Here is a 15,207-nt window from a genome sequence, read left to right as displayed (position 1 = left end):
ATCCTGCTCTTTCACTGGGCCACCATGGCCTGACAGGGGTCCAGTGCAGATAGATTGGCAGGCACTGAGTGGCCTCTGCTCCTTGTTTCCAGGCAACCTTTAAAGGCTGGATGGACATCATGTATGCAGCTGTTGATTCCCGAGAGGTGAGTCTCATCAATTCATTGTATCTACAGCCTTCCACTCTGAGCATCATGTCCATGTCTGTATTTGAAATGAAAAGAAAATGGCATTGGTGTCAGAAGAGGTGTGGTCATCCAGCAGCCTCACACTGTCCCTCCCTGCAGTAGTGTCCAGCTGGTCTTCTGGGTTGTGTTTAATCCTACCTAGCCCATTCCTCTCCCATGTACACTCTCAGGCCTCTCATACTCTTCTTGTGCTCACCAGGAGAGCATCAGGTAATCTATGAAGGATGGTATATGGGAGGCCACTCCTAGACAGGAATAGGAACCAGGGCAATGGCTAGAAAAAAGGGACATTGAAGGAATAAGACAGAATCTCAGGTGCATCGGGAGGTGGGGGAGATGCTAGTGGACAGACCCAGTGATGTCCTGACCCGTGTTCCCTCAGCCCACTTCTGAGTTCGCTTACATTCTGCCTTTCTGATTCTCTGTCTCAAGACTTTCTTCAGTGTCTCAGTCCCCTTTTCACTCAAGTTTTGATACAATTGCTTATACATTTGTCATGTATTTACCCACAAGTTCACTCATTCCACCATTTATCCATAATAGTCAACAAATGATAACCAAGTAGCTTTGGTATGCCAGGCATACCAAAGATACAGCCCTGGGAGACACAGACCCAGTGATGTCCTGAACCATGTTCCATGCTCAGCAGCCTGTCCCCCAAGGTCGGGGGATTTCACATCCCTAGGCACAACCCTCACTGATAAGCTTGGGGAGTCATAAATAAATATTCCAGCTTCCCTGTCCTTTGGTGGTTCCATTCTGAGGTATGTTCTACACAGTCTTCAGGGGGCCCCAACAGGATTGAGCATCAGTTACCCACAATGATGGTCTGCCTGACAACACCTGCTTCATTAACTTTTCTTCACTTTCTGCTTATTCTCCCCAATTCCCTCAATCCTGCTTCCTGGGAAAATTACCTGCTCCCAGGTTCTTGTCCCAGGGTTGACTTTTAGGATAAACCTAAGATAAGACACCCAACCTCTTTCTCCTGTTCCCTCTTGTCTGGTCACAGGTCGACGTTCAGCCCAAGTGGGAGGACAACGTGTACATGTACTTGTACTTCGTCATCTTCATCATTTTTGGTGGCTTCTTCACACTGAATCTCTTTGTTGGGGTCATAATTGACAACTTCAATCAACAGAAAAAAAAGATATGTGGCGCTCCATTGTTTCTGGGAATCTTATACTTGCTGCCCCCTGGCCTGACCTCATGGCTAAAGTCAGTGCTACTCATAGGCCTCTATGCCTAACCCAGAACCTAATTTTGGCACTTAACATCAAGTTGACCTTTGCCCCCTGGTTGTGGGCCTCACCCCTATCTGGTGCCTGGGGCTGCTGCTGCTACAAGAAATGCACCCCATGTCAAAAATGCCCCTCCCTAGGTCCCCATTCTCCTTCTCAAAATGACCTCAGTCTTCCCATCTGGAACCAAGTGTGCTGAGACTGTCACAGGTGACACCTTGGGAAACATCTACAAGGAAGGAATAGGATCCAATATTTGCTGCTCTATTTGGGGCTCTGACTCACAGAGGACTAAGTCAGGAAAACTTGGGAAGGGCCAAGACCCAGATTTTGGCAGAATTCCAATCATCCTTGGGATGGGGAGGAAGGATCTTGGCTCCATGAACATTGACTCAGATTAATAGGAAACTGTTGCATTTATAATATAGTAAAATATAAGAGTATTGAAGGCATAAAATGCTTTCATGCTATCCTTTCGTTAAGTACACTCCATACCCCTGAGTTAGATGTGGCACATTTTAGATTTGTATAAACTGAGATCCAAAGAGAAAAGGGGTCACATGGTTGAGTCACATAGCACAGAATAGCCTTTGGCATTACATAATCCCAGATATGTGTTCCTGATTCAGTCACCAGCTGAATAGGTGATATTGGAAATATCATATACCTCCCTGGGTCTCAGTTTTCTTACCTATTTAATGGAGTTAATAATATTTATCAGGAGTGTGATGAGAAGAAAATAAAACCATATACAAAGAGCATCTAGTTAAGAACTGAACACACAGTGGGCACTAGATACTAAGTGTTATTATTATAATTTAGAATGTATGTCCACTAGGGAAGGCATCCCACCTACAGAAAATCCTCACTCAGGGTCCTAGGTATTAGAAAAGAGCAGGAGAGAGCTTTGGGAGCCCCAGAGGGGCTCTGCAAGTCAGCAGTGACCATCATCATCGGTACTCCATCCCAGCAATTTGAGAGCATTCAAACAATCTTTTCTCCTATTTCCAGATGAGGAAACTGAGGTCCAGAGAACAGAACTAGCCATGTTATGTGATTGATAGAGTGAGATAAGCCAATGACAAGATTGAGATAAGAACTTCAACCACAGACTCCTTGCCCAGAAGTCTCAGTCTGACCCCACCCAGTGCTCACCTACTCACTGCCCCAGCCCCTGTCCTGGCCTCACCAAGATGTTCTTCCCAAGAAGCCTTTTGATATTTCCTCTCCTGTCCCATAGATATCAGCCCAATTTCTCAGCATTTGCAGACTCATTTACACAGGCATGCTGTGGGCTTTCAGATTATAATAGGAGTTGAAAGGTGAGGAATTGAATGACGGTGGTCCAGAGGATCCCTAAAGAAAATCAACACTCAGTCTTCAGGGAGGGAGACAGAGTCATTACCATATGTGACAATATAGTGTCAATACCGTATGTGACACTCGAACATCAGGGGCAGTGATACTCGGAGGCTCTGGAAAAAACCATTCAAGGTCCCTTAAAGACCAGGAACCCAAGGACAAGGTATTAATTATCCTCAGCAACTCCTCCCAAGAAAGGGCTTGAGGCCCTGTGTCCTCAATCTTTGCTCCAGAAGCACTTAGAAATTCTTTCCCCCAGCAGAGGCTGACTCTAGAAGTCCTCTGAGTTTTACTGAAATGAATTGAAGGCTCAGAATTAAACCAACATGTACCTTCTCCTTGGGTCCTCTTCCCAAGCTCTCCCCGCCCCCTGTCCACGCAGCATCTCTGTGTTTCTGGAGAAGAGAAACAAACTTGGCTTCAGAAACCCAGGCAGGAAGTCTAACATGAGCTCACTCCTACCACTCTGTCTTCGGTTGTGGTGTCCAGGCAAGACTCTCCTTGATTCTAGGCTGGGCATGTCTTTCTACCATGAAGTGGAGAAGGTTCTCATATAGAATGCTCTGACTTTGATTTCCCAGAGGGATCCTGTTACTTTAATAACAATAGTATGTCTCCCTCCTTCACTTAGGGGGCCAGGACATCTTCATGACAGAGGAACAGAAGAAATACTACAATGCCATGAAGAAGCTGGGCTCCAAGAAGCCCCAGAAGCCCATCCCACGGCCCCTGGTGAGCCACACAGCTTCCCTCTCATGGTGTGTTTATGAGTACTGCCTATGCCTGGGCTGGGAGAGGCCTGACCAGTACTGTCTGTAGAGGAGATCTGGACTGTGTTTAGAGATGAGGGTGATGAGGGTGATGAGGGTACCTAGGAACCAAGAATGACAAGTTTAGATGAAGAAACTCTGTTCTTTGGGAGTGAAAATAACTCCTAAAGATGCTACAAATAGACCTGTTCGTGGAAGCAGTGAGTTCCCCAGAAATTTTAGGATTCAAGCACAGGTCTGGAAACAGATTAGGCTAAATGATAACAAGGATGATTAGCATCCAGAGTTGAAACATCTGTGTGGTTATACATCATGATCTAGATTGTAATGGATCTCCAGACTAACCTTACATTCCACCTCATGCCTATAGGTAGACTGGAGAGGAAATGGCCAAAATCCACCCCCCAGGATACAGTCATGGTCATAGTCTAGTGGCCCAACAGGAACTAAAAAAAAAATCCCATTCTGAAATTTAAAGATTGGCGAAAAATTAGAACCAGACTCTACTTTGATTCCTTTTTTCCTAAAGACCTCAAGAGACATGCCCTTTTATTCCTCTATTACATACACGCAGCACCCAAACTATACATGATATCACCTAAATTCTTCTCAGTCCTCTCCAGAAGATGAAAATATCAAAACTCTGGGTGGCCCCAGGATGGCAGCCCTGTTGGGAGTGGATGAATAGGTTTGGGAATGAAGATGTTGATATGTCCGGAATTACAGATAAACCTCTTCAAAGAATTTCTGAACCATCCACTGCAGTGAATGGAATTGGCTCTTGTCCTTTTGCATAACCTTTCTGTGGCTTAGATACAGCATTTATGAAGAAAACTACAGGTACTTCCTACGACACAATCTCGTTAACCCTTTCCCCACACAAGGGCAAAGCCAAAGGACCTTCAATAAAGAAACAGGACTTTCCCTAAAGGAATTAGGAAGTTAAAAGACATTCATTTTGTTGGCCAGGGCATTAGGATTTCTAAATCAAGTAATGGTACTTACATGAGTGCCTCCAAATTTGGTGAGCACAGAGTCTCAAAAACATTTACAAGATTAAAAAAAAAAGTTATGAAAATTTTTTTTTATACTGGAGACTGAATCCAAAGGCACTTAACCACTGAGCCACATCCCCAGCCCTTTTTAATATTTTATTAGAGACAATGTCTCACTGAGTTGCTTAGGGCCTCACTAAGTTGCTGAGGTTGGCTTTGCACTTTCAATCCTTCTGCCTCAGCCTCCCAAGCTGCAGGGATTACAGCTCGCACCACCAGGCCTGGCAAGTTATGACTTTTGACACACTTTATTTGGAAACAGTAGTCATAAAATTATTACTGTTCTAGATTCTGCTAAGAAATATTGTAGTAGGGCATGGTAGAAGATTCAGATCTCTGTAGGGGTAGAGAATTTCTCCCAGATCTTTCATAAAATCAAGATAATTGGGCTTGAATGAGCCTGAATAAAAGTGTGCAAGGTTCACTGAGTGTCCCTCTGTCAAGAAGTCCAATGGGCAAGAAGAGGCTCAAAATTAAAAGATGTAGATGTAAAGACTGAGCCCAGCCAAGGAGACTCAAGTCAAGGGCCCTATGAAGACGATCCTTGCCGTAGTCTGGCTGGGCACAAAATCATGAGCCACTCACAGCTTTGTAGATTCAAACAGCAATTCTTTATTCCAGTACTCACATCGGCCCTCTCCAAACACGTTCTGGGGAAATTCATGTTCTCTGCCCAAAAACTCTCTGAATCCCGGGAGAAATCAAGGGGAACTCAGGCAGCAGGATACGCCCTATTCCCAGCAGGAATAATCTTAAACCTGGAACCGCCCTAAACCCGGATTGTCCTAAAACCGGGAACACCCTAAATCCAAGGAGAGCCTTAAACCCTGATCCACCCTAAACCCGGATCTGCCTTGGTCCTTGAGCAAGGTCACCTTACATGCAATGTCACTGCAAAATGTCTAAGGCAAGTCCTATTTCCATGAGTCCTTCCACTAAGCAACATGGGGTACGCTGGCAAGGAAATTGTCATACCTACTTGGCTAATGGCTCTCAGCAGATCCTGAGACTTAGTGAGAAGCAAGCAGCTGAGTCTCTGCAGTCCTTTCTTTGTGGCCAGATTCAGGCTGAATTCACATTGGAACCTCAGAGTCCTGTGCTAGGGAAACCTTTGGCAAAATCTTGAAAGCTTGGAGCACTTTCCTTACACACTACTCAATCAACCAATCAACATCCCAGCTTCTCTCCTCTTATCAATTAATCCCACAGGCTACCCCTGGCCTCTTCTTCTCCTTGTCCCTGGGATAGGGTATGCTACATTTCAAAAAAGGGACCCTGGAGAGGACATCTAAATACAAAGGACTGAACCTGATGCTGAAGTTCCAGGCAATATAACACACAAGTGAGACTCCAGGCTGCTCATCTTTTCCCTTAACTAAGCCACAACCAAGACTCTCCAATTCCTCCAGTAGTGGCAGTAGGGGAGGCCCTGAAAATGGGGGTGGGGGGTGGAATCTCAGAACCCAGCTCTATTCCTGAGATTATCCACCTATTTTCAAGGAGGGGGCACCAACACGATGCTACCTTTAATGCAGGAACATGGCTCTCTTCTTAATAACATGGCCTAAGCATGTAAAAACACTGTTTCCTTTGTTCCATAGGCCGTCAAGGCTGAGGCAAGGCTGGAACATTTAAAATTTGAAATCTTAGGGAAACCAGAAGAGCAGGGTTCAAGCAGCAACTGCATATGAAAACTCTCCACAGCCCATAGGCGTTGGCCCATACTAACTCCTGTCTGGTATCCAGATGGCAGGCAACATCATGGCACTCCCTACCCAGCCCGATCAGCTACGCTTCTTAAAGTCTAGAACCAAGAAAGAAACCCAAGAAAAATAAGGCATTCCCATTCCTGAGAATCCAGGAATTCTCAGGCCCGGCTTTCATTTCCTTCTCTCTCTTGGGAGCCCCAACAGGGAAAGCTGGTTAGATAAGCACAACCTTGGCATAGGAATTCTGCACCCCAGGTTTCATAGCAGTGTTAAACTGACACCAAACAGGGACACCTCCACCCCTGCACATGCACACACCCACAACTCCCCACCTCTGGCAAAGCCCAGGGTCTCAACCTTGTTTCTCATAGCAACAGCTAAGGGTTCCACCAAACAGTATATTTTATTCTATAACATTCCCTGCTACAGAACTCACTAAAAGCAGAACTACTTCGTTGTGACATAATAGTTTCTAGAAATCACATCATCAATTACTCACTTCATCATCTCTGAGAGCACTGAGTCACAAAGATGTGATCTCTGCCCTCAGGCCAAACCAGGATCAGCCAAAAGCTGCTGCATTTCCTAAAGTTGGGATATCTAGGGCAAACCTGATGCCTAGACACTTATAGATACTATTGCCTGCTTTGTTTAATTAGAAATCATGAAACCATGAATGGGCCTCTCTTTCTCTTTCTTTCTTTCTTTTTAAGCCATTTTCAGTGATGAAATAAAGGGTTAGTGACTCAGAAATTCTCCTTCCACCCCAGGAAAGACATGAGCCAGCTAGCCATTATTCATGGAACTGGGCCCACTTAGGTCAGATTCTTTGCTCTAAACCAGCAGGACAGCAACCCACCCTGCCTTGAAGCAGAAGCCTCATCATAGCACTGTCCACCCACCCACCCACCCATCCCCCAGCCTGCTTAGAAGCTCCTTGAAGCTTCCTGGCAAGACTATGACATGGTCTTCTCCTCCTGCCTCATGGCCACTTACGGCAGCACATAGGACCCATTCTGTAAGTGCTCACTGCATATAATTAAATTTAATCAAAGCTCATAAGGTGGAGCTGTCCATTCTGTCTTCCATTTATTCACCAATTTATTTTATGCAAAGCACTATGCAGACAGTAGGAGCAGAACAGTGAGAAAGTTGGACAAATTTCCTGCCCTCGCAGAAATTACGAGTCTGTGACCAAGGCGAATAATTAGGAAAAAATCACATACATGTCAATTCACAGGCTGAAGAGATAACCAAGGGAGAATGGGGTGAAAGGCAAAGGGTGTCTTAGGACTGAGTCTTGATGGAGCTAATATCTTCATTTGGTCAAGGAGACTGAAACAGAGCAATGTGAAGAGCAAGAACCGAGAGGGTAAGGCATGGATGGAAACTAAGAAAGGGGAGCTTCCCAGAGCAGGGGACATGAGCAATGCCAAATAACTGTCCTTGCATTGAACATTATGAAGGTTATTGGTGATCTTGGTGAGAACCATTTTGGTGGCAGGCAGGGGGCCAAAGCTCTGTTGGAGTAAGTGGGAGACAGTTTCAAAAACTTCAGTTGTTCATGTGAGGAGAGACCTGGAGTGGGAAGCTCGGGAGGATTTTGTTTTAGGTTAAGAAAAACCAAATCATTAGAGATTGTCCAAGGAACAGAAAGAGTAAGAGTCATTTCCACGGACATTAAAGATGCCTAGGATAATAGCCCAAAGTGGGCAAGGATGGCCAAGAGCTTGATTTATTAGGAATGGAGCAGAGGGAGCAGGAGGTGGGTAAGTGGTAGTCTTGAAGAGGTAAAGGTGGACCAGCTAGATGACAGAGCTTCAAGGGAGGAAGGGCTTTTACAAGACACAGGAAGAGCAAAGATCTAGAAGGAACCGTGGGGAACAAGGAAGACCCCAGGCCTGACCCCTATCTTGGGGCACGTGGGGTGGGGGAGATGATTGCCTTTGAGTGGGAGATGGTTTTTGTTGATTGAGGACTGTGAGCACCACAGAGGTCAGGAGAAGGACTTGGGTAAAGGGGAGGAGTGAAGAATGAGAGTGGGCCAAGAACTCACAGAGCATTCATGTTAACGCCAACAGAAAGAAGAGAGGGCCACACTAGGAACTTTCTAAAAACCATCATAAAGATAACTGGATATAAATCATCTACTGGTTACCCCGGCCACTCTGCCTTCCTCCAAGAATGCAAAAGACTGAAACCTGACCCCATGCCCTGCACTTGCATTTGCTTAGACATCTGACAAACCCCAAGAATGTTCTCTTCAGGGAACATTTCCAGGAGTGGGTCAAACCATTGCACTTGACTTTGTACTTAGCAGAGCAGCGCAAATCAACAATCTCACAAGCAGTTCTTGAACTGCTGCTATGCACGGGGTACTACCGGAGCACAAGTTTGAGTAAGCATGGCCCCTGACCTCCAAGAGCTCATTGTCTGGTAGAGAAGAGAGGCATATGTGAAATCCTAGCTCAAGACTGATTACAAAGGCTCTGGAAGCCAAAGGGACAGGTGTAATGTGATAAAGCAAAACTCCCTGGAGGAAGTGGGGCTTAGGAGAGATGGCTTAGTCTGTATTGGGATTGAGGTAGCAAGAGGGGACATTAGAAGAGCATTCCAAAGGGAGGGAAGATCGTGGGTGAGGACAAAAGAGGTACCTGGTGATGGTGGGCTTCTGGGAGGGTGATAAGGACTAGAACAGGGCAGTGAGGTGGAATCCACTAAAGGTGAGACTGTGAACAGGAGGTGGCTTCTGTTTGGAGGTGGAATGTGAATGGGACAAAGGTGAAGACTTTTAAAACTCATCCTCCCGATGTTTGATTTATGTGGGGACAAAGGTCCTGATGCCACCACCTTTGGTTTCCTCAGAACAGGTACCAGGGATTCATCTTTGATGTCGTGACCAGGCAAGCTTTTGACATTGCCATTATGGTCCTCATTTGCCTCAACATGATCACCATGATGGTGGAGACAGATGAGCAGAGCGAAGAAAAGACGAAAATCCTCGGCAAAATCAATCAGTTCTTCGTGGCTGTCTTCACGGGCGAGTGCGTCTTGAAGATGTTCGCCTTGCGGCAATACTATTTCACCAACGGCTGGAATGTGTTTGACTTCATTGTCGTGATCCTCTCCATCGGGAGTAAGTGTACGGCCACGTGATAGGGAAGCCCGGCTGCTCTTTTAAAACTAAGAGGAGGACAACCAACTAATTTTTCAAATAGGTGTCATGTGTTAGAAAAGCCCCGTTCATGCTGCCTTCCAAGAGCAGCAGATTTGAAATTCCCCTAGGATGCTTTCTCAGGACAATGAAGAGGCTCCACTGGTATTCTCCATACTATGAAATGTTTGCAGTCACCTACTATGTGCACACATTGCCAGAACCTTAAGGGAACAATCACTCCTCCTGAGCACCTAAGTCTAAGATGATGAAGTTTCCAATGGGACTCACCATTATAGTTTTCAAAGCAGTTGGGGTGGATGGTGTTATGTGAAGTGATTTGTAAAATACTTTCCAGGAAAGGAAGTGGGTTGCCAGCAAAGTGGGCTGCTGTTGTTTTTGTTGTTGTTGTTGTTTGTTTGTTTTTCATTTTTTTGCTTTGTTTCAATTTTTCAATTTGTTCTAATTAGTTATACATGACAGTAGAATGCATTTAGACACATTGTACACAAATGGAGCACAACTACTCATTCCTCTGGCTGCATATGATGCAGTCACACAGTAGGGTAATCATACATGTATACAGGATAATAATGTCTGTCTCATTCTACCGTCCTTCCCATCCCCACTGACTCACCCCTCCCCTTACTCCCATCTACACAATCCAAAGTTCTTTCATTCTTCCCTTACCCACCCCCCACTATGGATCAGCATCCACTTAACAGAGAAAACATCTGGCCTTTCGTTTTTTGGGATTGGCTTATTTCACTTAGTATGATGTTCTCTAGTTCCATCCATTTACCTGCAAATGTCATATTTTCATTCTTCTTTAAGGCTAATATTCCATTGTGTGTGTGTGTGTGTGTGTGTATATATATATATATATATATATATATATATATATATATATATCACATTTTCTTTATCCATTCATCTGTTGAAGGACATCTAAGTTGGGTCCATTGTTTAGCTATTGTGAATTGAGCTGCTATAAACATTGATGTGGTTGCATCACTGTAGTAGGCTGATTTTAAGTCCTCAAAGAAGGTTCTTAAATTGAGGGTCTGAAGGCAATTCTATATGTAATTATCTTCTTAGAGAATATAAGTGTCAGAAAAGTCAAGTGATCAATATCAAGAGATCATGCTTCAAAGGTCCAGTCTGGGGACCACTGAATGAAAGACCCAGTATTTTGAGACTCGACGATATCCAGAGAAAACTGGAAGAGTAAGAAGCTAATGTGGGGATAGAGCCACAACAGCTGAGTACCTACTGAGTCTTCAGCACTGGGCTGGGCTCCATGAATCTTCACAGCAACCCTATAAAAAAGATTTTTTTGTCCTCATTTGAAACATTTAAAATTGAGCCTCAGAGATTAAGAAAGTTATACAAATTCACAGAGCTTGTAAGGAGTAGAGCTGAATTTTGACTGGGCTAAGTTCTTTTATTTTTTTTATTGATGCATTACAAGTATTCATAATAGTAGGATTCACTGTGGTATGTTTGTATATGCACATAACATATAATTTGGTAAATTTTATTGCCCATTACCTCCTGTTTACCCCCTGGTTCCTTTCACTCTATCCTCCTGCCAATCCCCAACCTCTATTCCCTTCTGAGATGAAAATATCCCTTTTCTCCTCTTTTTTTCTCTCTTCCATATATGAGGAAAAAAACATATGACCTTTGACTTTGAGTTTGCCTTATCTCACTTAACATTATATTCTCCAGTTCTATCGATTTTGCTTCAAATGACTTAATTGCTTTCTTCTTTATGGCTGCCTAAAACTCCATTGTGCATCTTTTGCATGTTTTCTCTATCCATTCATTCATTGACAGGCATCTATGCTGGTTTTATAACTTGATTATTGTGAATAGCATTCCTATAAATATGGGCATGCATGTATATTCGTACTATGCTGACTTCATTTCTTTTGGATAAATATCAAGGCTAAGTTCTTCTAATAAATTAGCTGCTTCTCACCCACATCCAAGAGACTATCCCTGGATTTCTTGTGGTTTAGCCAGAGTTTGATGCTATAAAAGCCAAATCCCAGTTCCCCAGCTTCCCTTGTCATTTTAAGTATATCCCAATCAGTTATATTCTGACCTGCTTGCTTTTCATGTCAGGGCATAGCTGTAGACTTAATTTTCCATTGATTTACCCTCAAGAGCTAATAGCATCTAAACATAGCTTGGCAGCATTTCATCAATCTTCCCACCCTGGTGCAGAAATATAGCCTTGGTTTGCATTTATTTGTTTGGAGGGTTTAAATTCATTTTTGTTTTGTTTTGTTTTCTATTGCTGCTGTTTCTTCAAAAGCATTTTATTGAGTACTGTTGACATACAAAAAAGCCATATATACTTAATGTATATAATCTAAAACATCTGCAGGTAAATATATACTCATGAGACCATTACCACAATCAATGCCATAAACATATCCATTGCCTCCAAAAATTTCTCCCACATTACTTAGTTAGTAGTTGATTGCTAAATACTCTTAAATAACATCTCAGGCTTATCTCACTTAGAATAACAGGAGTTTTGTTGTTGGTTGTCTGGGGGGTTTTTTGTTGTTGTCGTTTTGTTTTGTTGACCTTCTGAAGTGAGATATTTGAAAGTCCATTTTGCTTTTATATTAGAGAAAGGAGCTTGCTTATGTAACTTCCCATATCAGTAATTTAGAAATAAAATTCACCTACCATACTTAGTTCTATGAAGAGGACACCTTAAGCTACCAGTTTCTGAGGCCAACACAGCAACTCCAAAGGCAGAAATCTCTCAGAGATCTTAAAGACAAGCGAAGAATCCACCTGTTAACTTTTCTGTCCTCATTCCTGCCTCCCTTTCTTCCTTGCCACCATAAAGACACATACTGAGTGTCAAACTATTGTAAGTATGAGGACTCATTGTACTCTAAAATAAGGTACTGGGAAAATTAAAACTATGATATAGACAGTTATCTGGCAGAATTTTTTAGTAGTTATATAGACACATAATGTACCTATATTATTTTAAAAATGCCCCAGTTAAACTGAACTGTAAGAGTTTTTGCAAAGTTTTTATAATCCAGAATTATCATGATTTCCTAAGTTCCCTCCAATTTCCTTCAACACAATATCATGGCCACCCATCTGCATACAACAAAGGACAGCAGGAAAGAGGGTCAAGGGAATCCTATGAGGAGTAAGAAATTGATTTTACCTCCTTTGAATCCTCTTACCCTAAAAGCTTTGCTTGATTCCCAGTGGAGGTCTTTGGTCCCAATTACCCAAGCATCAAAAATCTTCATGTTCGAGATCATGTAAGGGGACCTATATATTCATCATCTTTTCAACCTTTCTCATAGTTAGGGTTGAGGGCAGTAGTTGACCCCAAAAAGCCCATCCTTAGGCTCTCACAGAGTTCAAGCTCAGCTGGAAGTGAAAGAAAGAAATTAAAACCATTATGCAGACAGCTGGGCATTCAAAGCCATTCTGCTTTAGCTGTCAGCAAGTTGCCCAACTCCTGCTCCCCCTTATAATTAACCTCAGGCTCCATACAATTATCTATGGGACCATGTGCCAGGAACTGAGTCAATTTTCGCAGCAGGATATAAGGAGATGAATCACAGGGGGTCCTGGCCTTCCCACAGCACAGGACGGAGAAGGAGGAATGAGGATGGCCAAAGCTGAAAACTCAAGGGAGAGCAGGTCTGTGTCATATTGGAAATAAAGTATTGTGGGCATGTGCACAATACTGCAGAGGATGGGGTGTCGACCTTGGAGGCTGACTTTAAAGAGGTCGTTCTAAGTAGAGGAAAAGATAAGAACATGGTGAGAAGGGTAAGATCAACTTGATGAAGGGAGGATTAAGGCAGTGAACATTTACTGAGTGGTAGTTGTGTCAGCTACCATGCCGGGTTCACGGGGCCCAGAGTCCTCGATTGTGGATAACCGAGAGGAAGCTCATACTGAGAAGAGATGAGGAAATGTGCTTACATCCAACTTGGTCAGGGCTCATGGTTGAGATACTAATTAGATAATTTCCTCCCTCTTTCAAAGGTCTAGTGTTTTCTGCGATTCTTACATCACTAGAAAATTACTTCTCTCCAACACTCTTCCGAGTCATCCGCCTGGCCCGAATTGGCCGCATCCTCAGACTGATCCGAGCAGCCAAGGGGATCCGCACGCTGCTCTTTGCCCTCATGATGTCTCTGCCTGCCCTCTTCAACATCGGGCTGCTGCTCTTCCTCGTCATGTTCATCTACTCCATCTTCGGCATGTCCAGCTTTGCTTACGTCAAGTGGGAGGCCGGGATCGATGACATGTTCAACTTCCAGACCTTCGCCAACAGCATGCTGTGCCTCTTCCAGATCACCACGTCAGCCGGCTGGGATGGCCTCCTCAGCCCCATCCTCAACACAGGGCCCCCCTACTGCGACCCCAATCTGCCCAATGGCAATGGCACTAGAGGAGACTGTGGGAACCCAGCCGTGGGCATCGTCTTCTTCACCACCTACATCATCATCTCCTTCCTCATCGTGGTCAACATGTACATTGCAGTGATTCTGGAGAACTTCAATGTAGCCACAGAGGAGAGCACAGAGCCCCTGAGTGAGGACGATTTCGACATGTTCTATGAGACCTGGGAGAAATTCGACCCAGAAGCCACCCAGTTCATTACCTTTTCTGCCCTCTCAGACTTTGCAGACACTCTCTCAGGCCCCTTGAGAATCCCAAAACCCAATCAGAAAATATTAATCCAGATGGACATGCCCTTGGTCCCTGGAGATAAGATCCACTGTTTGGACATCCTCTTTGCCTTCACCAAGAACGTGCTGGGAGAATCTGGAGAGTTGGATTCACTAAAGGCAAACATGGAGGAGAAGTTTATGGCAACTAATCTTTCAAAAGCATCCTATGAGCCAATAGCAACCACCCTCCGGTGGAAGCAAGAAGACATTTCAGCCACTGTCATTCAAAAGGCCTATCGGAGTTATGTGCTCTATCGCTCCTTGACACTCTCCAACCCCTCTGGAGTGCCCAGGACTGAGGAGGAGGCTTTGTCACACCCAGATGAAGGCTTTGTCGAATTTATGGCAAATGAGAATTGTGTCCTTCCAGACAAATCTGAAACTGCATCTGCCACATCTTTCCCGCCATCCTATGACAGCGTCACTAGAGGCCTCAGTGATAGAGTCAACCTGAGCACATCCAGCTCAATGCAAAATGAAGATGAAGCCGCCAGTAAGGAGGTGACTGCACCTGACCCTGAGTGAGGATACTCCAGCTGGACATGTCCAGCCTGATGTGTTCCTTGGCTGCCATAACTTTCCCACCACGGATGGCCCCCAGCTACAACCTCACCAATGCATGTCACTGGTCACAATGTCAGAACTGGGCAGGGAATGTAGCTGGTACCTACTTTTGAAAATGTCTCCATACAACAATAGTCAGAAGCCAAGAGTATCCTACTTTGACTTCACTTCTGAATTTCAATATCCAGTGATGGGGTTCTCTTACTTTCAGGAAAATGTCACTGGTCTATTTATTTTAGTTGTGACCAGGGATTTTATCTACCTAGACAAATTTCTCAGGACCAGAACTTTCAAAGATATGGCAAGGGCACTGCTGAAGGTCTAAGGTTGTCTTCCTGCAAATACCACATAGAGATGTGCAGTTATTTAGGATTTTTGCATGATTGCATGTTGAGAGCTGCTGGACAACTTCTCCAACCCAGACT

At 44.2% G+C, this 15,207-nt stretch overlaps 1 protein-coding gene across 3 annotated transcripts in view; it reads left to right on the top strand.

Moving 5' to 3' along the window:
- Positions 1-14,743, top strand: part of Scn10a (sodium voltage-gated channel alpha subunit 10) — a 92,763-nt gene extending 78,020 nt beyond the window's left edge. For 2 of the 3 annotated variants that reach the window (XM_076869125.2, XM_076869111.2), the window contains exons 23-27: positions 93-146; positions 1,201-1,338; positions 3,419-3,523; positions 9,191-9,461; positions 13,527-14,743. In XM_076869125.2, coding sequence (XP_076725240.2) covers positions 93-146; positions 1,201-1,338; positions 3,419-3,523; positions 9,191-9,461; positions 13,527-14,743 — 1,785 coding nt within the window. Of the gene's footprint in view, positions 1-92; positions 147-1,200; positions 1,343-3,418; positions 3,524-9,190; positions 9,462-13,526 lie in introns of all 3 variants that reach the window. The other variant, XM_076869117.2, reaches the window with a different exon arrangement.
- Positions 14,744-15,207: the final 464 nt, after the last annotated feature.

Source organism: Callospermophilus lateralis, chromosome 1 (genome assembly GCF_048772815.1).
Source record: "Callospermophilus lateralis isolate mCalLat2 chromosome 1, mCalLat2.hap1, whole genome shotgun sequence".
Lineage (NCBI taxonomy): Eukaryota > Metazoa > Chordata > Mammalia > Rodentia > Sciuridae > Callospermophilus > Callospermophilus lateralis.
The sequence above is the reverse complement of the archived record's forward strand: the minus strand, read 5'-3'. Positions and strand labels throughout refer to the sequence as shown.